This window comes from Nanorana parkeri, unplaced genomic scaffold (assembly GCF_000935625.1).
Source record: "Nanorana parkeri isolate BGI_ZX_2015 unplaced genomic scaffold, ASM93562v1 scaffold151, whole genome shotgun sequence".
Lineage (NCBI taxonomy): Eukaryota > Metazoa > Chordata > Amphibia > Anura > Dicroglossidae > Nanorana > Nanorana parkeri.
In genome coordinates, this window is record NW_017306419.1 from 1,923,020 (window position 1) to 1,950,123 (window position 27,104).

At 42.5% G+C, this 27,104-nt stretch overlaps 1 protein-coding gene across 1 annotated transcript in view; it reads left to right on the forward strand.

Annotated features, from left to right (window-relative positions):
- The window catches only part of ESF1 (ESF1 nucleolar pre-rRNA processing protein homolog), a 47,673-nt gene that overhangs the window by 11,881 nt on the left and 8,688 nt on the right, over positions 1-27,104 (forward strand). The window contains exons 5-11 of the mRNA XM_018554269.1: positions 793-945; positions 3,259-3,373; positions 4,190-4,331; positions 7,076-7,228; positions 16,816-16,937; positions 22,108-22,110; positions 26,724-26,814. Of these exons, the coding sequence (XP_018409771.1) occupies positions 793-945; positions 3,259-3,373; positions 4,190-4,331; positions 7,076-7,228; positions 16,816-16,937; positions 22,108-22,110; positions 26,724-26,814 (779 nt within the window). The remainder of the gene's footprint in view (positions 1-792; positions 946-3,258; positions 3,374-4,189; positions 4,332-7,075; positions 7,229-16,815; positions 16,938-22,107; positions 22,111-26,723; positions 26,815-27,104) is intronic.

Consider the following 27,104-nt stretch of genomic DNA (forward strand, 5'->3'; position numbering starts at 1 on the left):
CCCCCCCCCCCCCCACTGCAGCAGTCTAAGGATCCTTGAGTCATCACATCACATTCTATACACAGTGTATAAGACATGAGGATGACATAGCATTGCTGCAGAGGAGTTCTGTTTTAAGAACATTGAGGCACTGACATGGAGCAAAGTGCTTAGGATGTCCAGCCACAATCCTTACCGAAGAACCCCTGAAGGTGGGTGCTGTAATGACAGCGGATGGCACCGCAGGCAACAAAAGTAGAACAGAATGTCACCAGCGCACCAAACAACGTGGTCAAGTGTTCTTCCTTTATTGACGAATATTGTCACATAAATGCAACATTTCAGGGCTGTGCAGGGTCCCCTTCATCAGACACAATGTGACGGATGAAGGGGACCGTGCGCGGCCCCAAAACGGTGCTTCTATGTGGCAATATGCGTCAATAAAGGACGGACACTTGACCACATTGTTTGGTGTGCTGGTGACATTCTGTTCTACTGACATGGAACAGGCACACAGATCAGGAGTTCTGGCTTAACTCCGACTTTCTAATCCTTGGAGACTAATGTGACAGCCAGGCAACTAGTATATTTACAAGGTCAGCAATGACAGTCCCCATATGTTTCTCAGTAGAAGATTCCTTTAACTCACATTTGTAAGAATGTGTCTGCCAGAAATGGGGTATGGCTGTATTATTTATGGTGCTATGTAATTTTACTGCTGTCAGTGGCATTAAAAATAAAGTTGTCTTCATTTGTATTCAGGAGTACCACAAGCTAAGTAGAATGCTGGTCTGTTATGTTTGCTCTTTTCAGCATTTATAAGGAGAAACTGCGGGAATATCAATTCAAGCGGCTGAAGTACTTCTATGCAGTGGTAGAATGCGACACCCCAGAGACAGCCAATAAAATTTACGAGGATTGTGATGGTATGGAGTTTGAAAGTAGCTGCTCCTTTGTGGATCTCAGGTAAAATACAATGATAAAATAGCTTTCATCAGCATTCATATCCTATATTCATATATTCATATCCTAGAACAATGTGTGAACATTTTGTGATCATTTTAATTTCCTTGGACTGTGTGTAGTGCTACAGTTTTCCTAAAGATGAACTCCAACCATACATGCTAAGCAGAAAATGACCTAAGAATGTAGTTATGAGGTTATTACTAAATCTGTAGCCCACTGCATTTCACCTGTGTATTCTGGCTATTTATTACTAAATCACAAATTCAACTTTTCAATGCAACTACAGAGACTGTGCAGACTCAGCGATCCAGCGCCGCTCCTCTTTAAGATGGATGAGGACGGGGTGGATACATACAAAGAATATTATCATTTCACCCTTAGCGAAACTGGTACCAAAATGTGCAGTAGTGTGCAAACGCTTCAGTAGACAAGCATTCTCATTTTCACTTATTACACATAGATGGTCTCTTACACATGTCTGCCATCCCGTGGCTTTAGGTAGCCTCAACTGAAAATGAAAAGTACTGTAACATAGTGTTTGCTGTTACCTTTTATTAGGCAGAAAAACATCTTTAGTGTGCCCCTTTGATGTATTTTGACTTTGTTACTAGGAGTCTGGCTACCCGGCGTTTTGGACTAAGCCACGCCTACCTGGCTACATTCTGTTCAGAACAAGAAGCCTAAAGCTGGCCAAACACCTATAGATTATCTGCAGATTTTCTATGGTCAGATGGAAAAAGTGCAATAGATTCCTCCATCTGCGCTAAACTGTGTGGATGGAGGAATCTCCCACTGGGCCAAGCTTCACTATCTTGCTAGTCGCTGGCTCTCAAAACACCTGAACAATCTGATTGGATGCAGGCATTGTTTAGGTGTTTTGAGAGCCAGCGGGGCCGACTAGCAAGATACTGAAGCTTGGCTCAGCGGAAGATTACTTCATCCACATAGTTTAGCGTAGATGGAGGAATCTGTTGCACTTTTTCCATCTGACCATAGAAAATCTGCCAAAAATCTAGAGGTGTATGACCAGCTTTAGGGCATTGGGCTGCATTGTTCAATGCAGGCCCTATGCAATGACAATCTGAAATCCATTGTCTTTAATAGGCCATGCGTGTAAGTGTAAAGCCCATAACACCTAAAATGGCAGTATATAAGTGACACTAAAGCCAAGCGTTAAATCTTAAAAATCCATTCAAGTACCTAAACTATTAACAAAAAATGTATCTTATTTGTGTATCACTCGGCTGTAGATCCTCAAATCATATCTGAATTGATGCTGACACTGTCCTTCCTTCCTTCTACTTTTTTCCCCATGGTCCATGTGTTTGTTGTAAAGTGGCCACCACTCCAAGCTCATTCCCATGATGGACTACAATCTTGCATTACCTTTTCTAATTTATATTGAGAATGTAGTCCATCATGGGAGCGAGCTTGGAGCGGTGACTACTTTACAACACACACAGAGACCATGGGAAACCAAAGTAGCCACCCTCCAGAAGGAAGGACAGTGTCAGCACCAATTCAGAGATGATTTTAGGATCTACTGCTGAATGATGCGGAAATACCGTGCAGTCTTGTTAATAGTTTCAGTACCTGAATGGATTGTTAAGATTTCATTTCTGAGTTTAGTGTCACTTTAAAGCATTTTACCATAATATAGAGCCAACTCAGGCATGAACAAAGGCATTAAAGGAGAACTATGGGGTTAGGGCTTTTCCCCACAGCTGGAGGGAGGAATCCGGTCACTCCCCTGTCACGGCTCTCTGCAGTGACAGGATCGAGAAGTGAGCGAGCGCCGGTATGTGTTTGCTCACCTCCCAATCTACTGAGCCGACCTGTGACAGTCTCATTGTCACAGGTCGGCTAGAACTATGAGGATGAGTGAAAAGCACTCATCTCATAGTTCTCCTTTTAAGTGTGCTTTAATTCATCCCTAGTTCTGTTGCTGTTGTTAAACATGATACTTGGCTATTATCAGCAGATCTTGTGTCTGGAAAACTATTCTTGTGAAGTACAACTATCAATAGCAGCCAATTGCTTACTATAAAGGAACTACACACCGTATCTCTTTGCATGATGTTGTTACATTAACTCATTTGTGCGTAGTGCCTTATATTTGATGACCTAATGCACGCTGTAATGACTGTGGAAAGCTTGGTAGCACATAGCATCCAATCAGAATTTCTCTCTCATCAGATCTGACTACAATCATTGTTGTGCTATGCGTCAATGCACTTTACATATATTACAATTCAGTCTATATTGCATGTGCAAACCAATATGTGAGTCTCTGGTCTTTGCTGCACTTGACAGGTTTATTCCTGATGATGAACAGTTTGATGATGAACCCAAGGACTCAGCTGTGGATATGGATATTTCTGCCTACAAACCCAAGCTCTTTACCTCTGCAGCCAATGCAACGTCCAAGGTATGGAGAAATCACTTGGGTTTTTTTTGTTTTGTTTTATGACCTCTCTCTGATATGAGGGCACCTCACTGCACTTCATGTACATATAGAGCCTGGTGTAAGCCAAGAAGCAAATTAGGCCTGGGTCCACAAAGACAACCTTAGCCCAGCATTGGGCTTTGGCAGCATAACCTGTGAAGCTTAACCCAAAGCTGTGTTTTTGCCCTTGAAAGAAGACATTGTTTTAAATGGGAATGTATCTTGGCAAGCTCACCATATGGATGGGAGAAGAGCATACACATCTATATGGATTTTCAGTATGCCTTATTTTATATAGAATGAAAATACATACCTATCTACCTCTCCGTCCCTGCTATCAACACATTTTCCAGTGTACAGGCATGGGCAGTATAAAAATGATGATTAGGGTTTATGGCACTGAATCAGCCAGTTATAAGGGGCAACAACAATTACTTTTATTTTTAACCCTAATATTTATTATTTACTAGAGGTTTTTATATAGCGCTGTCAATTTGCAGTTTTACACCCCATTCATTCAGATCAGTCCCTGCCTTCAAAGAGCTTACAATCTAAGGTCCCTAGCTCACATGCAGACACATACTAAGACCAATTTAGACAGGAGCCAATTAACCTATCGGCATGTATTTGGAGTGTAACCCATGCAGACACCATGTAGATAGTGTCCTGACCAAGACTCGATCCAAGGACCCCAGTGCTGCACTGAGCCAAATATGTACTATTTTGAAAGACTTTTGGGTTTTTTATTATAAGTGGTCACTTTTTTTTGTTAGTCATATGTGGTTTTTTTTTCTTCAGGTAGAGCTGACTTGGGATGAGACTGATCAGGAAAGGGTCATGAGTTTAAACAGACCGTTCAAAAAAAATGAGATCCTCGACATGGATTTTCAGGCATATTTAGCATCTTCCAGTGAAGACGAGGAAGAGGAACTCTCGGCAGGTTGGTTAATTGAATCCACCCATACTTATGTTAAAAGACCTCCTGCAGAGGTGTAGCCAGTGAAACCTGTATTTAGAAAATAGGAGGGCTATTGAAAATGCTAGTTACCTGTAACGTATTCAAATTCTTCATACTATTGTTAGTCACTGACCCAAATCAAGTATGCAGTAACGAGTTTTGATTTTCTTCTGATTTCACAAGGTTGACATGGTTGATTCCAGTCAGTGACTCGGGAAGTATTGAAGTTAAAGAAATCAATCCAATAAGCACTTTCAGGAGGAGGTCATCATACTTCTTCTGGCACAGGTTTCCTTCTACCACTTGCTGTCCGGGGCATTTTCTTACTATTTTCGCACACATGATCAAATATAAATTTTTGGCTAGAAAGCAGCTTCAACCCCCCAAACAATTATATATGTTCTGAAAGCAGAGGCCCTGTAGAATAAAAAAATGCTAGTTGCAATTTTTTACGTCACACGGTTTTTGCGCAAATGTTTATCAAACCAGTATTTTTAGGAAAAAATAAACTAAATAAAAATTTAGCGCACAGAAACATAATATAATGCCCAATTTTTTGGTAAAATATAAAGGACGGGGTCATCCCGCGTAAATAGATACCAAACATGTCAAGCCTTAAAATTGCGTTCGCCCGTGAAGCCGCAACAAAAGGTCAATACCCAAAATTTCCCATAGGGAACATTTTTAAACGCTTTTACCGCTCATCAGTTTAGTGCTAACAGTGATTGACAGCGCTAGAATTATTGCTCTCACTCTGACGTTCGCAGCGATATGTAACATTTGTAGTGCAATTGTCATTTTAGCACGTAGGCGCACCTACGCGTGTTTGCGTGTGTATGTGCGTGCACCTGGGGGGCGGGGGACTTACAACATTTTTTTTTACATTTTTCTTTTATGTTACTTTCATTTTTATAACTTTGAAACACTTTTTTTTTTTTTTTTTTTTTCATTTTTTTAATTTTAAAACCTTTTTTTTTTTTTTTTTTTTTTTACACTAACCCTATTGCTATTACAGAGGGAGCTAATAAGCCCCCTCTGTAATATCAGATAGGGTGTGACAGGTCCTCTTTATGGAGACATCAGGGGTCTTTCAGACCCCTAATGTCACCTAGGGACCCCAATGAAGCTGAGGAAGCAGAGATATGTTTCCCCAGCTTCATCTCCTGGCTCTAAGAGCGGGAGACTGTGTACAGTGACACCGGAAGTGATGTAATACACATCACTTCCTGGTCCAGTGATGAGAGGAGAGATCAGCGGCTGGAAGCCGCTGAATCTCTCCGATCACTGCGGGGAGACCCGCTGAGCCGCTCCCGGGCACCGCACGGGGACAGCGGTGCCCGGGGAAGACAACGGCGGCCGGGGGGGGAGGGGGGGGGCGCCGCCGCACTGTACAAACGATCCGGCGGCTGTACAGACGCCGGATCGTTTGTACATTAACAGTCATCGCTGGCTGTTAAAAGCAACTCCCAAGAACTAACCACATTAACGGGCTGCCGTCTATAGACGTATTGCGGCCCAGAAGTGGTTTAAGAACAAATCTAGGAAAACTTCTTCTTAACCCCACACTCACAAGGGTTAAGTGATCGTTTGTGTCTAGGGACAAAAATAACAAAGATATACTCGCCTGAAACTCGGAGCAGGCCAGCTGTCAAAGAGCTCCCTGCAGCCTGTCTCCTCCTCCACTGCAGCATTGGACTCTTCCTCAGCTTCATCGCATCTATATCGCATTTAACCTAGACACCAATGAGCACTTAACCCTTGCACCACTTCAAGGGTTAATAAAAACATTTCCTGGAGTTCTCCTTTAGGCCCCATTCACACACGAATTGGCCTGCACGTACAGCTCCGTGCTGCGTGCGGGGCCGTACCAAGTAGCTGCCGGGAAGGACAGGGGCTGCATGTGTACGCCCCCCTACGCTCACCTCAATTGCAGGTCTGTAGGGGTGCGGGTGATCGTATTCATACGCCGACGGAATGGATCCTGTATGCGTCCCGGCCAGAAAACCTGCACCCCTACGGACCTGCAATTGAGGTGAGCGCAGGGGGGCGTACGGCCGCGTAGCCCCATAGAGAAGGACGGGAGCTGCGTACTAATCACACGCAGCCCCTGTGTGTGATTGGTACGGCTCCGCACGCAGCACGGAGCTGTACGCGCTGGCCAATTCGTGTGTGAATGAGGTCTTAAAGTGAAACTGAAGCCAAAACTTTTTTTTTTTTTTAAGTGGAGAAGGCTTCAAACACCTGTCAAGTTGTTATTATTTGCTTTGCTCCTGTTGTTGAGATTTATTGGTCCTGTTGACCATTATCTCTGAAAGTGAAAGAAAATCCCAATTTGTGGGCTGTCATCGGAACAGAAATAGATGGGAAATCTTCCAATCGGTACACTGGTTCTGGTGACCCCGCTGACCGCCAGGGATTTCCCTCAGGGAGCTCACATCTCTCTCCCTCTGCTCCGGCTGTGGTGTTACCCTCAGCAACTTCATGTCTATCGGTGTAGCAGTCGGGGGAGATCAAGGATCAGGTAGGTATATTTTCTTTATTTGCGATCCTAGACCAAAACGAGCAGTTAACCATTGCAGTGCAGGGTTACCCCACTGCAAGGGCTAACTTTTGGAAATCCTGGAGTTCCTGTTTAATGTAGGTGTCATGCATTGTGTTTGTTTTTGCTGGTTTATGCTGAATGGATTATTGTTTTACCAGATTGCAAATGTGTTTGACCTTTTTAGACAATGAAGAGAATGAAGATGTGACATCTAAAAAGGGGCCAAAGGATGATGAGGAGCAGATTGCTCGTTACAGGGAGCTGGTCAAGATCATCCAAGAAAAGGAGAAGAATCAGGATGACAAGGGTGTGGAAATGGAAGTAAAATGGGTCCCAGGTAATTCTTTTAACAACAAGAAAAAGATAAAGGTCTTTTTAGTGCAGTGCATGGTACAAGAATGGAGACTTAGGGCATTGCTTACTGGGAAGTGTATGCACATCCTTGTACATTGATAATGATTTTTCTGTTTATTTTATTTCAGGTATTTAAATAGTGCCCACAATTTTTATGCAGCGCTTTACATAGTGCACATTCACATCAGTCCGTGCCCTCAAGGAGCTTACAATCTAAGGCCCCTATCTCACATACATAATACCCTAACTATTAACAGAAGGGTTCCTTCCCCAACCACCTTGTGAAGATCCTGGTACCTCCCAGGTATGCAGGAGCATGCGATTCTCGCCCCTTCCTTCCACAATGTATCACACAACCTCATCTTATGTAAAATATACTTTCCGTTCCCCAGGGGTTCCACAAGCCACAAAGATTTCTTCACTGGTGTTCCTAGCTCTCACTTCTTTCATTTTTAGGCTGTAGTGATGTTTCTGGACTAAAATATTTTTGCTTTTTACTAGGCTGCAATCAACTAATCGAATAATTGATAATAACCGATTATGAGAATAGTTGTCAACTATTCTCATTATCGATTAGTTGGTTGGGTCCCCCAGCTCTCTCCTTCATGCCGGGGGTTGGGCACAGCAAGCAGTGGGCAGGTGCAATAGCCAGCCTGCTATTGCAATTTGAAATGGCCAACAGCAGGCTGGTTATTGCACTAGCCCATTACCTGCTGTATTTACATTCAGCTGCCATCTGCGGAATCTTGCCATTGGCAGCTGTCATTCCCTGGCTTTATTTTTTTTTAACAAATGCTGCCTTGGACTAGGGTGCCATCCAGTTTATGCCCCTTGTATTTGTCCTTGACTGATTGCCAAATTATAAAGGGTACTAACACTGGTCCATACAAAGAACATCATCCATGAAATTCCCTTATCCATTCTTATTGGGCAAACGCCTCAAACATCCAGCAGTAAAAATAATTGCTTTAAAACGTATCACACATCTATTATAGGGATCTTGCTGCTGTGGGCTTTGAAAAATAACTAAGCTGCTCTTTAAATGGGGTCCTACAATTATATGTGGTGGTGGGGTATATCTATTGACTGGAATAGCAGGGGGGGGGTTGCCTTAGGTACTCTAAAAGTGTGTACAAATATATATATACTGTACAAAAAAGTGCACCTGTAGCCAGACTATGGACTATTTACATATTATTAGCAGTAAAAAAAAATAAGTAATAGGTGGCTTGAAAGTCATTCTCCAAGATCTTCATAGATCAGAAAAAAAGACTGGTGGTGGTGTTTCAGTCACTTTGTAACAGCTTAAAAACTCCTGCTGTCTGTCACAGGAGGGGAGGGGGCCACGGTATATCAAGTTTAAAAAAATTAAATGGGAAGGGGAAAACAAGCTACACAGGTACAAGTGGATCTCTTCTGTGTAATTAAAAAATAAGAAGTGTTTAATATCACTGTAAAGTTTAATAGTCCAAGTGTACTGATATTTTTATGGTGGATTTCCAAGAAAATTTGAAACCCCTATTGTAAATGATAGCGGACCCCCCACTTCCTTTTCTCCATTGATTAATATAACTTGCGAGAATGAGGCCTGAGAAAATCTGGTGTCTCCATAAGTTGCATTGTATGTAAGGGTCTTGATGGTTTGTCAGATTTGACCAGCAGGTGCTGCTGCAAGAAAAATCTATAGTTGTCCCTCCTGATAAAGCCCAAGAGCTATGGTCCAGGGAAGACTCCATTGTACTTCCAAACTGTGTTGGGAATTTACCTTTTTTTGGTAGATGTTGCTTTATCTTTTGAATAGCTATCTCCAGTTGTTAAACAGCATGTGCAGATCATCTAGCTAGTGATTGTAACATTCAGTCTATATTTAGAATCTATTAGAAGACCTTCCAGTTACTTTAATGTCCCTTGAGAGTTGTGCTTTGTGAAATGTTACAAGAGAAGCAAAGCTGTATTATATTGTTCTTTGCATAGCGTCTTTGCCCGCGATCAAACCTTTCCCCACTGTTGACAGCGCAGGAAATGCTAATTTAATCACTTTTTTCCTAGTGCACAGATAAAAGGACGGGGATTTAAGTCATGGTCTGGTAATTATACCTCCCAGCAGGGGGGATGAAAGGTCCCCTCGAGCACTTTGATCTGTCACTGTGCATCGCTGCTAAATGTAAAATGAAAAAATCCAAGTAATATGATAAGACCGAGCAAATAAGTCAAAACTGTTCCGTTTACATATCCTGCAAACATGCTATTAAGTCTCTGTTGATTTGAAGTAACGGGTGGGATCCATTTGGCTATAGTATTGTCCATCTGTTAAAAGATTAGTTTTGGTACTAGGCACATAGAACATTCTGACTTAATTCATGAAACATTTTCCTTTTTAGGATATTGTAGAAATAAATATTTCCTATTGTCCTTGAAATTAATATATTGCTTAGCAATTGATAACTTCACTCTGGCGTGGATTGTTTAGTACTAATATAACTGTACCTTGCACAGTAAATGCAAGCTTTCCTTAATAGATGTTTGCACACACTGATAATGAGCAGGATAATGTTTGTTATCCTATGCAGTGATTTACTAAGATATTTGGAAAGCTCTTCACACATTTGCATAGGCTCTACCATCAAAGATTGTGATGCAGTGAATGACTAGGGTGCTAAAATATGGTTTGTAAGAAAGTCGAGTACTGAACAGGTACATTGACTGCTTTCTTTTTACGGAGGAATGATAAAAGAGCTGACTGGTTGTATTTGGACATTTGTACGGCTGTTAATTTGAAAACAATACTTTGCGTCATCACTTAAGCTTGCCATACGCTGTTAGATAATTTTTTCATACAGCCTGCAGGCTGAACAGAAACGATCCAACAGATTCCTCCATCCACACTAAACCACACCATGGATTGACGAATCATCTGCTGCAGCTAAGTATTCTGACAGTGACAGATGTGCCGCTGACTTTAATGTCACTTTAACTAAACAATGGATGACTGGATGAAGTTTTGTGCTTCCTCCTAGCAATCCTCCCAAGTAAAAAGTTTCACCAAATCTTCCACACACCAGTAGCTCTTCATGAAGTAGGCTTTAGGCCCTCACTGCTCTTTATATTAGGAACTGTGGATTGAGGGCAGGTTTCTTCCACTCCTTTTGGGACTGCTCAGATATAACAGAGAGGCTAGTGTTCAGATATAACAGGTTCTTAGAGATGGCACCGGGCTTCCCCAACACATGTAACTCCTTTATCTGCCTTTTGGGTATATTGGATGAGTTGCAGGTGACCCATCATTGTAAGCTTCTACTTGGGGAAATCCATCTCACCCAACCCTGGGGACTTGGGATTTGATTGATCAAAGTTTTCTTTCTTTATATACTATACTTTACTCCTCCACAGTCACTGGTGTGGTGACTATTGGAATATTTCTTTGGATTAGAACTCATGCACCTTCTGTATGTCTTCTGATATGCCTTAAACGGTAACATCATACTTGCAAACCTGTGTGTAACCCATTCCTGTATTAATAACCCTTAAGCAATAATGGGAGACTACAACAGTTAGATCCTAATCGTAAAGTTTATTGTTAACTCTGCAAAAGCATTTAAAATGCTTAAATGATAAGACCCAGGTACTTCTTGAAGCCGACATTTGAAGTATGAACGTAGTCACAGGTCAAATTCAACAGAAGTGCATCTTTCTCAAGATAAAATGTGCTGCTTGATTTAATCCTCTTGTGTGCAAAATAGTCTTATTTTCTCTTGCAAAGCTGTTTTTGGATTTGAATTACCATAATGCAAGTTATTCTTAATCAGTGGTTGTAGAGACAAAGTTTGTCCTTTGATCTCCTGTCATGTCTTCTGGATTGCTGCTAATGTATTGTGGATGTACTCATGCAGAAGGCAAGTCAGGGTCACAGGACCACAACAGCATCTTTATTATAGTCAGCTACGATAAAAGGGAGCTACTGCAAAGAAAATGTAAAGAATAAGCATGCAAAGTGCATTCATTCAGATTTCCAAGCCCCTCCTAAACAGTTATGGGATCACCCCCATACTCCAGCTACTCTCCAAATCAGCCACGACCTGCCCTTTGTGTGGCTTTACAACCTTCAACTCCTTGTCTGACCCCTTAATGTGCTGCTACTGTGGTAAATAGCCATAGACTTAAATAGAAACATCTTCCTAGACCACTGTTTATTGGTTCCCTATACTATTGTCCTATGCTTATAGAAAAATGTATACTGTTTATGGTCACTTTTTCACCTTAGCTTGTCTGAGGTGTCCTTCATCGAGGGGATGGGGGGGAGTGGAGCAAAAATAATTCAGGTCTCCCACTGGTTTCTTGTGATTTTTGAGTTGGGTCAGCACAGACACCAAATTCTTGCTTTTATTTCTCAGTCATGGCATTCTAATGCACACAGCTGCTAACCAACGTCCCTTGCTTTTCTGTTGATCAGTGGGACCATCCATCTTATTAAAGTATATGTAAACCCAGTCACTAAATTCTCATTTAAGGTTCAACTAAAGGCTCCTGTATGAAAGATTAAGCAAGCACTTACTCCATTTATTATGCCATGCACAAGCCTCCTAAAGTAAACAAAGAAAAAACTTCTGTTAGCTTTCCTAACTAAGCCATTGCTCCATCTGTGTCTCACATGCTCCCCTCCCAGACACTGCAGCTCACAGGTGGAGGGTTTCGGCGACAGAGGCAATGCTGTCAGTCCAGAAAGCAGATGGCAGGATTATTTGTGGTCAGGTGTTGACTGACGAGCTACATGCTTGTGAATCAGCAGTTACGGTGTGGATAATCATGCCCCCTGCAATAAATTCTCATGTCAATGTAGGGCAAGCAGGCCCAGCCTACATGAGTGGCAACTCTGCTCTGAATTCAGGAGCAATGAAGCGTCATTGCCACACCATCACAAGAGGCAACATTACATGGATTTCACTGGCAGGCTAAGTGTGTAGGACTTTGCCGGAGGAGCACTTTTAACTAGTGGAAGGCCATTTCTCCTTATAATATGTTAAGGTAATTTCAAAAGGTATTTTCACTATTGTTAAGTCTGCAACTTTTGTTAAAATACCTGAGGCACCGACCATGTGATTCCCTGTGCAGGCACTTCCTGTTCTAGGGTGACAACATTTTGTCTCCTGCATTATCACAGGCTACCATTGAAGACAAGTGGCTATTTCAACACACATGCCAGGTGTGGGCCACTGCTATCATCATCAGGAAAACCAGTCATGAGAAATGCCATGCTGCGATTGCTGTAGTACATGTATGTAAACATTAGGTGGTTACAGGAGATCAGTAGCACTGAGGTGCAACAAAGTATATAAAAAAAAAAAAAAGGTAGAAATTAATGTTCTTGAAAAATTGCGATTGTTTCAGATAAACAGTGTTGTAGCAAACCAAATGTCATTCAGCTTGGGTGTTCCTCTACTCTAAAGGGTCAATATGGAGGTTTAAAGGAGAACTATGACATGAGTGATTTCCACTCACCTCATAGTTCTAAGCCGACCTGTGACAATAAGATTGTCACAGGTCGGCTCAGTAGATCGGGAGGTGAGGGAACACATACCGGGTTCCCTCAACTCTCGATCCTGTCACGGCTCTCTGGCATGACAGGGGGAGGGGCTGGATTCCCCTCTCCCCGCTCCGATCTGCCAGCGCTGACTGGCGGAACGGACGGGGGAGGGGGCGGGTACAGCTGGCTCTGCCTCTAGATAGGCAGAGCCAGCTGTCACTCACGCAGCTGGGCGGATCCCGTCATCTAAGTCGGGATCCGCTCCAGGTGCGGCAGGCTCGCGGTATACTGAGCTTAGGGTAACGGGAGGGCGCTAGTTTGTGTCCTCCCGTTACCCCAAGGAGAACTATGGGGAAAAACACTGAACCCATAGTTCTCCTTTAAGAGTCAATTCACCATCTGCATTGGAGCTGCGATGGCCGTTGTTTCCAGTACAGCCCCAACGCAAGACAAGTCAATTTACCTTGTCACGGATGGTGTGCATTAACACCACCACGTTGCCTTACTTTCTTTCAATGCAGCAGGATGTGACGCAGTAAAACCGTCTTGCATACCACTGTGCTCTGGGATCAGAGCTTCGGCACTGTGCCGGGGCACCACACAGAATGGGCCCTAAGAGATGGAAGGAGGCACAACTGTTTAGACCTTTACAGAAGATGTTTGCACAAACTGTGGTCTGCGTATTCCTCTGCATCTGCTGTTAGTTTTGGAATTTGTAGTGACGGTAGTCTCTGTTTTATGTGTACTTTTTATGATTTGCTCAGTTTGAATTGCTCAGGCCTGTAACTGGTTTTATAATAATTCTTTATACCTATTCATTACATAAAGGTGTACTGTTACTTTCCAGACCCGTTACCTTGTTTTGGCTAAAGGGACCAAGCATTAGTTACAAGAACTGGTTCATTAACACTAAATTTAGTGCTTGGCTCCATCCAGCTTCCCTGTCTGTAACAGGTAATCAGAGTATAATTTATTTTCCTTGCCTGGTGCTATATGTTCCCAGCTCTGATGCTAAATGAGGCATTGCGAAAGATCGTGCAATTAAATACATGATCCCGGTGATTTTTTTTCAAAGGCTATTTAGGCTGATATTGCAACACAGATAGCAAAAATAATTCTGATTTATGTCATGGTGATTTTTATTGTTTTTTTAAGATACCAGATGCAAAGGAAATGTGTATTCCTATTAAATGACCCATAAACCATTCCAAGTTACAATTATAATAATAAATCATAGAAACCACTCTCATATCAGAGCTGATGATGGTATTAGTTTAATGCTGGTTGTTGGAACTTTCTGTGCTTGCTGAAGTTCATGTAGGGCCTTGTAGGTAAAATGGAGATGTTTCCCCATAACAGCCACTTCTCTGTATATTTTAGTGTTGACTTCTGTCCTAAGGTCAGTATAGGTGCGTTTTTCCATTTGCTTTGATTTTTAGGGTTGTTTAACCCATTGGACCAATATGCTTTTTTTGTGCTAAAACATCATTTTGCTGCGCTGCTTTGTGTAGTATGTCTATTGACTGTCAGTCAGCGGCAGCTAAAAGATGTAGAATACACCTATAGATTATCTGCAGACTTTCTATGGTCAGATGGAAAAAGTGCAACAGATTCCTCCATCTACACTTAACTGTGTGGATGGAGGAATCTCCCACTGGGCCAAGCTTCAGTATCTTGCTAGTTGGCCCCGCTGGCTGTCAAAATACCTGAACAATCTTATTAGATACAGGCACTGTTTGGGTATTTTGAGAGCCAGCGGGGCCGACTAGTAAGATACTGAAGCTTGGCCCAGTAGGAGATTCCTCCATTCACTAAGTTTAGCGTAGATGGAGGAATCTGTTACACTTTTGCCATCTGACCATAGAAAATCTGCAAGAAAATCTATGTGTATGGCCAGCTTTACTGCTTCCATAGGAATTAAAGCAGAACTATGGGGTTAAGTCTTTTCCCCATAGTTCTCCTTAGGGTAACGGGAGGACACAAACTAGCGTCCTCCCGTCACCCTAGACTCAGTATACCGCGAGCTGTAGCTCGCGGTATACTGAGACGCCGCAGCTGAAGCGGATCCCGACAATTGTGCCGGGATCCGCCCAGCTGCGTGACTGACAGCTGGCTCTGCCTATCTAGAGGCAGATACAGCTGTACCTCCCCCGTCCGTTCCGCCAGTCAGCGCTGGAGGATTGGAGCGGGGAGGGGGGAATCCAGCCCCTCCCCTGTCACGGCAAAGAGCCGTGACAGGATCGAGAGGTGAGCGAATGCCGGTATGTGTTCGCTCACCTCCCGATCTACTGAGCCCACCTGTGACAGTCTCATTGTCACAGGTCGGCTAGAACTATGAGGTGAGTGAAAAGCACTCACCTCATAGTTCTCCTTTAAGAGGCCAAGCAGAAGCTAGGTGCTGCTAATCAAATGCCCTTCTAGGCCTCGTTCACACCGGACACAGTGCGTTCCGGCCCGATTCAGGCCGGAACGCACTGCATCTCATTGCGGCCAGCTCAATATGTTGTGGGGCAGGAGGGGGCATTGCGGTCCAGTGAAGTGAACCCTCTGGCCGCAATGTGATCGGCCACGTGGGAACGCAGGGCACATTATTCCTGCAGTCTGGTCCGATCAAAATAATGCTTGCAGCATTTTGACCGGACCGCAGGCATAATGTGGTCTGCGTTCCCGTGCGGCCGATCGCACGCCACGCCCCCTACTGTCCCACAACATAGTGAGCCGGCCGCAGTGCGTTCTGGTCAGAATCGGGCCGGAACACGCTGTGTCTGGTGTGAACGAGGCCTTAGCAGTTTGCTGGTCTGGAGCATTCAGGTGTGTGTTAACACAATGCCAAGGAGGAAATACATTGGCAATGACCTTAGAGAAGGAAGTGTTGTGCTGTGTTGTGTAACTGCAGCAGAGAAAAGTCCGGTCAGCAAGCTGGGTGTGCAGTTTGTCAGGGGTGTGTAAATCTTAGGACAGGACAGAATAGAAAGAAATGAAAAGTCTTTGGCAGGTGAAACGGATATGTATTTCAACTGTATATTACACTTTGGGGCTTGTTCACACCATGTCCGGATCATGTCCAGACCAGAACAGTTTGTTCCCGGACCAAAAAACATCCCAATGTATCCCTATGGTATTTCTGGGCTCTGTCCCCATCAGCACAGTCTGTTCCGGACCAGACAAAAGAAATACTGCATGTCTCATTTTGTCTGGTCTGGAACGCATACAATCGCATGCAAACGCACTGGAATGCACCTGAAATCCCATTTCAAAAATAACAAAATTGCACTGCGTTCCAGATCTGGTCCAGAAAATGGTGTGCACCTGGCCTAAAGATGAAATGTTGAGCTTGTGACGTAAGCCCAATCATTAAAGTGACACTAAAAATGCATTTACATATCCTAGTAACAAAATGTATCTTATTTGTGTATTCCTCGGCTGTAGATCCTCCAATCAGGCCTGTATTGGTGCTGACACTGTCCTTCCTTCTGTTTAAAATGTCTGGCAGATTCACTGTTAAATTCATTGTGCAGGGAAAGTGTAAAGAAAGCCATAGTAACAATCGGGTATGGGATATTATATGTTTCTAATTCGTTTGCCTATATTATCACCCTATATACAACAAAACGTGACTGCTCCCCTAACTCAAGACCGATATAAAAGACACAAATTAACACAGCTCTTTATTCAATAATACATTATTACATTCATTTTTTAAATGCAAGCAGTTTATGTAACTGAATTTGATTTGGTATGAGCCTCCTGCAAGCTCTACTACGGCAGAGCTTGCCATTTGCTAACGGGAGGAGAGAGCAGAGTGACCGAGGGATGAGATGATCACTATGCTGCTTCTTCTTAATTGTCCAGTCACAGGCTGGGGAAGGAACATGTGTTTGTCTGGAATTTGCTTCTTGTTTCACTCTTGGCTACCTGGCTACTCAGCAGTGATACCTTATCCACGGAGTGTTACAATCAGTAGGTGGCAGTGTTTGTTAGTGAAGGAACTGGCATTTTACTTGTTTATTATGGCTCTAAGCTAACATTTGGCTTCCGCTTTTCCCTAGGCCTCAAGGAAAGTGCTGAACAGATGGTTAAAAACAAACTGGAGGGCAATGATTTTCTAACTCCATGGGAAAAATACCTGAAGAAACAAAAAGAGAAAAGGAAAATGAAGAAGAAGACAAAGGTAATTACACACTGCTGTATTGGGTTCTTAGTACATGGAGGGCCAGCATTTCCAGAACCTGAAATTCAGATTTGTGCAGTTGCTTGGTGAATAATGTGCTGGCTCCTTGTAAATGATAGTGGTGAGATGTCCATAGCAGGATTCCCAGCTCTACCCAACTGCCACAGCTATGATAGGCCAAATGATGGTGTCACACTTCCTTAATGTAGGGTGCACAGTTCAGTGGAGAGTCTGAGTATGAACCCATTTTAACATCATAGGAGAGGAATAAGGCATTTGCTCTTATGATCCCAGGTCTGCAAAAGTGTTGCAGCCATCACAGGGGGATGTACCGCTCTCTCCCTGCTGCAATTTGTATTTGTTAGATTACACGCAGGATACAGGAGGAGGAACACCCAAAAATCTAATGTCATTAGAACAGATTAGAAACCGGAAATAGGCCAGAGAGATGTCACCATTAGTGTGCCCGATGGATATAAGAAACCTGCAGTTATTTCAGCCCAGTAGACTCCATCTCAAACTAAACAACATGTTTGGGTGGTCTAACACTTAGAGTTGTAAAGTCCCAGCATACACTATCCTATTATAACAGCAGCATGGTAATAGGAATACATACTAGAGTTGTTTTTAAAAATGCAATCGAAACTTGCTTGAAACAATCCCTTTTATGTAGTAAGTGCTGCCTTCTGTCTGACCATCAAATTCCACAACTTCCTGGATTTCCGGTGTGCTTTGTATCTCTTTCCCTACTGCTTGATGTGATGCAATCTCGATTTCTCAAGACTACATATCCCATCATGCATTGCTTCCAGCAAGCAATGATAATATTACATTATTGAGACGTTAATTGCATATTCACCGGGCTGAGTGAAATTATGTCAGTGCATTGAGGAGTACAGTCCATCCTATGGGCATCTTCAACGAGTAAGTCTTTACAAACTTCTAGATGGATACGGTCATTAGGAGTGGGAAAGAACTTATGGAAATTCAATATCAAAATCCAAATTACATTTTAGTTTTTGACCATAGATACCCTTTAAATGCTTTGCAGCCTTTCTTTGGGCATGGATAAAGAGTAATAACAATCAGAAATGTATATAAAGGTTTGTTAAGTCTAATAGAACTGAGGGCCACAAGATTACATTTACAGGATAAGTGCACTATTATTATTATTATACCGGCTTTATACACTGAGTGGCCAGATTATTATGACCACCCCATCAGTACTTTGTTGGGCCACTTTTTGCCTTCAATACTGCGGCGATTCTTCTTTGCATTGACTCCATGAGATGTTGAAAGGTGATGCGAGGAATCTGACACCATGCCTGATGAATTGCACTGTCCAGTTCTGTGAGATTTGATGGTTGTGGAACCAGCTGCCTGATGGCTCTTTCAACTTCGTCCCACAAATGCTCAATTGGATTGAGATCTGGTGATTGTGAGGGCCACCTAAGCAAGGTAAAGTCTCCCTCATGTTCTTGAAACCACTCCTGCACAATACGAGCACCGTGGCATGGCGCATTGTCTTGTTGGAAGAAGCCATCTCCATTGGGATACGCCATCAACATGATAGGATGAACTTGATCAGCAACGATACTTTGGTATGTTGTGCTATTCAGACGTTGTTCCACATGAATTAAAGGGCCCAAATCATGCCAGGAAAACATGCCCCAAACCATAACACTGCCCCCACCAGCTTGAAGGGTTGTACTCATGCATGTGGGGTGCATGCTTTCATGCTGTTCCCGCCAAATTCTCACTCTGCCATCTGCATGATGCAACTGGAAACGTGATTCATCGGACCACATTACTTTTTTCCAATGCTCGACTGTCCAATCCTTGTGTTCCTGTGCGAATTGGAGACGTTTTATCTTGTTAACTGCAGACAGCAAAGGTGTTCGAACATGCCTTCGGCTTCCATATCCCATACGATGCAGTGTACGGCGAACCGTGCGTTCAGAGATAATTTGAGAGGATCCCTGATTAAGATCTGCAGTAACTGCCCTTCTGTTGTCTTGTACCAGTCTTGCCACTCTCCGTTCTGCCCTAACATTGACAATTCGCACATTCAGACCCAGATTTTTGGCTGACAGTCCAGTCTTTAAACACTTTAACAACAGCTGCTCTTGAACATTGAATTCTGCTGTTTTGCTGATACTCGCTCCATGGCTCCGAGCGCCAACAAGCATCCCACGTTCAAAGGCTGTTAAATCGCGTTGTTTACCCATATCTTCAGAAAAAAATCACTTCTACTGTCGTGGTAAACAACCTGCTTCCCTATTTATAATGGTCTGGCCCTCTAGCAACTTCAGCGCGAAATTATAGCTAATTTGCCTACAAACGTAGGGTATAGTGCCAACAGTTTGCGCAGCGCTTTACACAACTGAGGGAGACAATACAGTTAACAATGAAATTTCAGTACAGGAGATAGGAGGGCCCTGCTCGTGAGAGCTTACAATCTAGTAATCTTACACTTTTTAGGATCGTGCATCCACTGGGCACATTATGCAGCATTGAAAACATTTTGAAGCGCTGCTGTGTGGTCACCTTCTCTGGTTAACACATACTAGAGGCAGCTGAAGTTGTATGTAAATTGTACATTTTCCAGTTAAAGCGACCACGGTGGCAGCACAGTGGCTTAGTGGTTAGCACTCCTGCCTTGCAGCTCTGGGGTCTTTGGTTTGCATTCCAACCAGGACACTATCTGCATGAAGTTTGCATGTTCTCCTGTGCTTCGTGTGTTTCCTCCCACACTCCAATGATATGCTGATAGGTTACTTGGCCCCAGTATGTGTATGTATGCATGTGTGATAGGGAGCTTAGACTGTAAACTCCTTGAGGGTCTGATGTGAATATACAATATGTAAAGTGCTGCGTAAATTGTCGACGCTTTATAAAAACCTTTTTTTATAAATAAATGTTTCTGTTGTGTAAAAAATCCACCTGGAAAAGAAGATTTATACTTACCTTTGTGCGGGGACAATGTGTTAGGTCTTTGATCTCCCAAAGACCTTCAGGCACCGCTACTATCCAGTGCTTCAGTTGTTTCAGATAACGTCTCCCCCGATGTGGGTTCTCCCGACACCTGCTACATCACTACAGCACACAGTTGTAAAAGTTTGGATTTCCCAATCATTTCTGACCTGGTGACTACTGTACTTTGGGACAGAGAGTGAGAATCTCCTCAATGGTGGCAGCAATAACTGGACTGACATTCTAACCCAGGGGTAGAAAACCTCGACACTCTAGCTGTAGTGAAACTGCAATTGCTATCATGCCTCGGGGAGTCAGGTGGGAAGCTGTCAGAGTCTTGCAATGCTGGAGTGTGTTCCCTGCTCAATTCAAAACTAGAAAAGAGGTTGACTATATAAATGCTCTTTTTATATGACACTTAAAAGGTTTAGAAAACCATTGGAAAAAGTAAAAGTTTTATGTTGTCCTAGACAGAAGAGCAGTTTATTATCTCTCCCCCCCATCCCTTCACAGGATGGCATCCATGCTGAAATTTCCACAGAAGGCTGAAATGGAGGGGGTGTCCAATCTGTTTGAGGTTCTTTCATAAACATGAGAACCAAGCCATTTACTGTGCTCAGAACAGCTGATTATCATGTTACTGAGAGAACATCCTTGATGTAGGCAGATTAGCTGGCCTCCTTTTAGACAGCAAACACATTGACAGAAGGCTAGTCTGAGGAGGTGGAGACAACATTTATGAGATCCTTCCTATAGGTTTTGTTTACACCGACGTCCTTTTTAATAGCTGTATTATAAGAATGTGATGACAGCTGCATCCAACAGCTTCAAGGTCCATTTCAGCTCTGCAGTGCAACTAGTTCTGTGTGTTGTTGTTTTTTTTTTGTTTTTTTTACTTGCCTCTGGAACTAATATTTGTGCTGATATTTGCTTCCATTACTCTCCCAACTCCTCCAAATAGCTTCTCTTCTTGTACAACTTCGCACTTGGCATGAGAGATTCTTGCGACAGTTCTGTCAGAGTTGCGCCAGACCCTTGTACAACTTACCGTTATATGGATCAGTCTGCCACAACGTCAGCCAATTGTCATAGAACTGAGAGACAAATTTCTAAAGAGTATCTATGACACTCTTATTTAGAGGGACAGTCAGATGAAAAGTAATGAGCTGAATAATACAGCAGCAGTTAAAGGCTTGGTAATGTATCAGTTCCAAACTGATTTACATCAAATAACTGCAAATACATTCATAGACTGAAATGTTCTATCAGATTATTGAAAGTGAAAACAATCCATACATGTTGTTGTTGGGGGAGCAGACAGTTGGCTCCGTTACACATCTCATCTAACTGCCTCAATAGTCTCAAAGATACAACGCAGTAATTACACGTGTCACACAACCATTTATTCCACAGTGGAAGATATCTTATTTCCCTCCACTTTCCTTATCCCGGATATGGCAGTATTTCTTTAGGACTTTTTTGCAACAATAGTGCCATATGGGAAAAGTGGAGGTGCACCGAAATAGAAATTTCAAAACCAAAATAAAAAAAAATTGTAAGGGCGAACCTGAAAATACAGGAGGCTGAGCGAGCAGAGTAGGGAGGAGAGCTCAGCCTCCTGTGACAGCGCTGTCCCCACACCGCTCTGCCAGACTGAGCGGTGTGGGAGGAGAGACACCAGCCGCTCACAGCGCTCTCCTCCCGTAGTGCTCTGCTGGCTGTCACTTTCTCTCCTCCCCGCTGGGACACAGAGCAGCGCTCAGCGGGGAGGAAAGAAACCTGGGATGCGCCAATGCATCGGCAGGAAAATGGCACTTTCTGCATTTAGCCAAAAGTGCCATTTTCTGCCGATATGTTTCGGCGGCCGATATATCGGTGCATCCCTAGGTAAAAGTGCTGCAAATAGTATGCTACAAATTCAAGCAGATCCTAACAATGACGTTAGCAGGGTTTTCATAAATTTGGTGCAAGGCTTCTGACTATATACACTCCACCAGAATTGTTTCCAGAATGCTTTGAGTCACCCTATGTGACGGTAGAGATATAACATGTATAGTTGATGATGGAGTAAACGTATCAAACATGACTCAAGTGACGATCAGAAAACTGCTGATAAGACAGTATTATACCATTTAAAACTTGTATATAAAATATTATATTTTTCAATTAGAAATATAGTAGAGTCTTCTAAAATCAGAAGGTATCTGCAGGTCAAACTTCAATCACAAATCCAAACTATAAGGGCTTAATCCTCATTTTAGGATAATGGATGGGGTCTTGTAAATCTGCTTGTCTGCACCCTCTATGCTAAAATGATGACTAAACCCTCATTTTTGATTTGTGATGGAAATGGGATATAGATATTTACTCTAAGTAGGCCTTACTGTACTGCCCACTATTTCGGTGGAGAACTTTTAGGTTCCTTTAAGCCCACCTTTCCATTGCCTTTCTGGTTGTATTTTCTCACAGGAGCAACTGTTTGTTCAACACTCAAAATACAAAAAACACAAATATGTCTTCCATAAAATAGGTTTTGTTGTAATAATCTAGTAAATAAGGAGAAGTTTCTAATTCCTCTTTTACCTAAACCATATTGCAGTGTAATTTTAAGGGCCCTTTAAAATAGGACCACTTGGAATCTAATAGCAGTCAGAAGATATGGCTGCTATTGGCCATGCCACTGTCCCTGTGATAACCCCATCCAAAAGAGTGATTGTTTCCCCGAGAATGGTTAATCAATAGTTCCCTTATAGGTTATGTTAAACCTGTAGATAGTGACCAAAATTGCCCAGATCTTGTGACAGTCATTACTTTTTGTATGGGGAACCCTGTGGAGCAATTCTAACCAAGATCCATGACCGGATCTTAGTACTGATACTTTGAATCATCAGGCCTATTGCATGTGGGAAGCTGTAAGATGCATGCAGGGAGGGCGTGTTTTGAGAATACCTCTTCTGGTGAACTGACTAAAGAAAACTGGTTCCCTGAAGCCTCAGGGAGTGGTGTGGACTGGTTCACTACATCAGTTTGTGGATTAAGTCCTAAAGCCATGAGGTTGGCATTTAAACACTTTCAATGGTGAATTAGCAAAGTTATAGTGCTTTAGAAACAAAATTATAAAGTTTAATCGATTATTTAAAACTCTTTTGGGGTTAAAATCTTACAAGGGGAATTCTAAGAATAATGCTTATGTACTATTTGATTGGGAGCTTTCTGTGTATTAAAATGGTAGGGTCCTGACCCCCCAAACGTTTCCACTGAAGCCCTCACTCCAGCATATGGTAAAATATAGTGCCACCATGAAATACTATACTGCTCATTGTTCCACAATATCTGAATTCACTTGCATTTATATTACTATCTGGCGATGCAAATTAAAAACTTGTCCTTTTGAAAATGTTTTTGTGACACTTGGCTCTGTTAGGGAAGGGTTACTATGAATTGCCAGGGCCGGGATTCATCCAGCACAAGATATAACCCATATTGCTAGAGTGTATATTTCCACCGCCTGCCACGTGTTTTAATGTCGGCCTGGCGCTCGCCTTGCACATCAATCACAAACATATGTGACAGAGAGAAAAATAAGCTTGTTACTTCTGTAGCTGTGCACAGGCTTTGATCTTTGTTTTCGTTGTGTTTTGGAATGTTGGAGAGGCCTCAGAAAAGCTCATTCGTGCCTGCAAACATATCGAAAAATCTCAGAACGCCGACGCAGGGACGCAGGCAGAGGAACGCGCCACGCAACAAAACCTACACAATCGCTTTGGATGACCTCATCATTTATTTTACTTTTCCCTGAACTATCAAATGTGATTGCAATTATGGTATCAATCCCCACCAATCTCACAGCGTTTACCTTGTACATACTTCTATCTTCGCTGTGTAATATTTTCATTTGGCTGAGTTATTTAACTCTTCGATTGTGGGTGGTACAATGGATTCGATGTTACTGGTCCCCATATGAACAGATGCGTCTTATTGAACTAAACGTGGGGAACATTTGTGTAAAACTTGTTGACTAGAAACCAGACAACTTCAGGTCTTTACTAAACCTATGTTGTTTTGTTGGCTGTCTACCTGACAGTGTAGAAAAAATGTACAGCTTGTGCATGATGAATATTCCCCTATAATAACATTCAGTTAAGAAAGAAATGTGAGAATCACAGATGCTGAACGTTTTTCAGCATATGCAGATTTGGAACTGTCCTTAAAGGAGAACTATGAGGTGAGTGAAAATCATTCAACCTCATAGTTTGAGTTGACATGTGACAATTAAACTGTCACACGTCGGCTCAATAGATTGAGAAGTGAGCGAATACATACCGTCGCTCGCTCACTTCTCGTGACTCCCCGCTCCAATCCTCCAGCGCTGACTGGAGGAACGAATGACGGAGGAGGCGGGCACAGCTTGCCCTGCCTCTATATAGGCAGAGCCCGCTGTCATTAACGCAGCTGGGTGGATCTCGACAGCATTGTCGGGATCTGTCCCGGCTGCGGCGGTCTCAGTATACCGTGAGCTGTAGCTCCCTTTTTATACTGAGCTTTGGGTCACGGGAGGATCCTAGTATATGTCCTCCCGTGACCCTTAGGAGAACTATGGGGAAAAATACTTACCCCATAGTTCTCTTTTAAGTGTATATTTTGAATTTGGCCTTTTTTGTTTTTTTTAGAGATATGTCTTCCTGCCAGCTATGAAAAGAATGTTAATTTTACTTCATACAATTTGAAGTGTCTAATTGTTATTTCAGGCATATTCTACTCAAGTGAAATCAAGAGCTCAGTGGAGTAGAATAACTCTACTAGTGTCTATTTACTGACGGCTGCACCTACCACAATCTGAAAATGTGTTAAATAACTGCAGCTGTACTAATCAGTCTACACCACCTGCTGGCTGAGGCTCAGAACTACAGCGTGGTCGCATTGCAGCTTCACATCTGACCTTATTTAGAAGTGTTTAAATTGACTTCAGAATATTCAGCCAGTGTCTGCCCAGTGGAGCATCTTTTTTGTTATTGGCTCAAAGGTCCCTTGCATTTTGTCTTTGCCTGCCCTGGCCAAGGCTTGTTCTTTGACCTTGCTTTTGCCTGCTGCCGGCCCTGATCTTGCTTGTCAAGACCCTACCCTGGCTTTGTCTGTCTGATTACCCTCCTGTCTGCGTTTTAGTTTGGCCTGATCAGTTTGCTGTCTCTATTTAATGCTGCAAAAGATCCACCACGCCCCCTTGACAGCAACAACAATAATTACTAGACTTGCATCCCTGCAAAATGATGTGATGAAGTGTAGGCTTCATGAGCTGTAAAACACTCAGGACAAAATAAATTGTAAAACTTGCTGAAGGGCTGCATAGAAGTATTAAGTAACCCTAACAATGAACTCTTCTTCTTTTGGTCTACTAAATTTACCATAATGTCCAATAGGAAGGTAGGAGCACACTACGGGGTCTATTTATAAAAACCGTGAATGTGACGTTTGGCAAATATTCTTTGTTGGAGAATCTACTAGGTCCAATGTTGTTTAAATGAATGATCAATTCTCCACCAGAGAATGTTTGGTAAAAGTCACTTTCACTGCTTTATAAATAGATCTCTGTACTTGCATATTTTTTTATCTTGACATCCACTTTAAGACGATTGCATGCAGCCTAAAACAGTCTGAGATGCCTGCCTTAACGGGACAGCTGTGAGCTGGCATTCATATTCATACAATAGTATTATGAAAGGCTACGTACAGGAGAAATTTGATATTCCAGTATTCGGTGGACGGTAGATTCTTGATGTGCTTGCTAACTTCTTATGATTCTCCAGAAAGCCTGGGGAAAGATCTGCTATAAGAATTTCTTTCTTTCGCACGCTCTTCTTGAGATTGAATGATGATGCTCCCCGCTGTTGCTGTTCAGTAATTTGAGGATGATTAACTTGTTGGTTGTCAACCAAAACTAAAATATCACTCCTGGATTTATTAAAAGTCACACATGGCATATGTTTACATAACTATAAAAGAATAGAAAGGTGGACTCTATATAGTAATTGAACCTAAACTATATACATGAGATTGCTACATAATCATTTTAAAATCAATACTACCATCTATGCAGAGACGGTTGTAATCTAAGAGCTACTTTGCCTCTAAGGACCTTTTAGGGCTTGTTCACACCATGTCAGCACCATGTCCAGACCAGAACAGTTTGTTCCCGGACCAACAAAGCATCCCAATGTATCCCTATGGTATTTCTGGGCTCTGTTCACATCAGCGCAGTCCGTTCTGGTCCAGGCAAAATAAATACTGCTTGTCTCATTTTCTCTGGTTCGGAACATATGTAAACGCATAAAAAAACATATGCAAATGCACTGGAGTACACCTGAATGCCCACGGTAAGCTAAAAAACAAAACCTCACTGGAACGTGGCAATAAAGCACTGCACTGCGTTTGCAGATCTGCTCCAGATTTGGTTCCGACATGGTGTGAACATAGCCTAAGGACTGAATGGTTTTGATACATCTTTGCACACTCATTGTGTAACTCAGCAGGAGAATTGTGTGAGACCACATTGAATATATTAGTTTGCATGATCTGGGTTGATGTTTCTTCACAGATGTCACACAAGCATGCTGGCTTCCATACATGTAAGGGTTGTAATCTTAGATCGGTGTATGTTCTCCACCGTAAATCTGAATTCCATTATGCCATAATAGGTTCTCTGTAGCATATTAACCCTACTGTTTTAGTTGTGTAGTTTTCCTTTGCACCTTTTACTAAAACCGTGCTGTAGTTTCCTCTGTTTTCACACTGTGTATCTTCCATCATATTTTGCAGGGAAGTGCAGAAGAAAAAAATGAAGAGGATGAGATGCCATCTGATGTTGATTTCAATGATCCTTACTTTTCTGAGGAATTGAAGAAACCAGGTACTCCAAGCATTGGCGCAACCTGTTAGTCCTGAAATGTCTTAAAGGATGTGTCTGCTGAGAGAAGCTACAATCGCTCCCCTTTCTTGAAATTTCTGGCTGTCATGACAATATGTCTGTCACTAAGCAGATAAGTCATGCAGATTTGGAATTTGGCCTTCTCACTCACTGCATGCTAGTTTCAGAAAGTATTGATATCAGGGGCAGACAGGCAAGTAGCAGTTAAAGTATGAGGTCAGCATTGATGACCTCCTTATTTAGTTTTCGTGCAGGCTTCTGCAGGTGCTGGA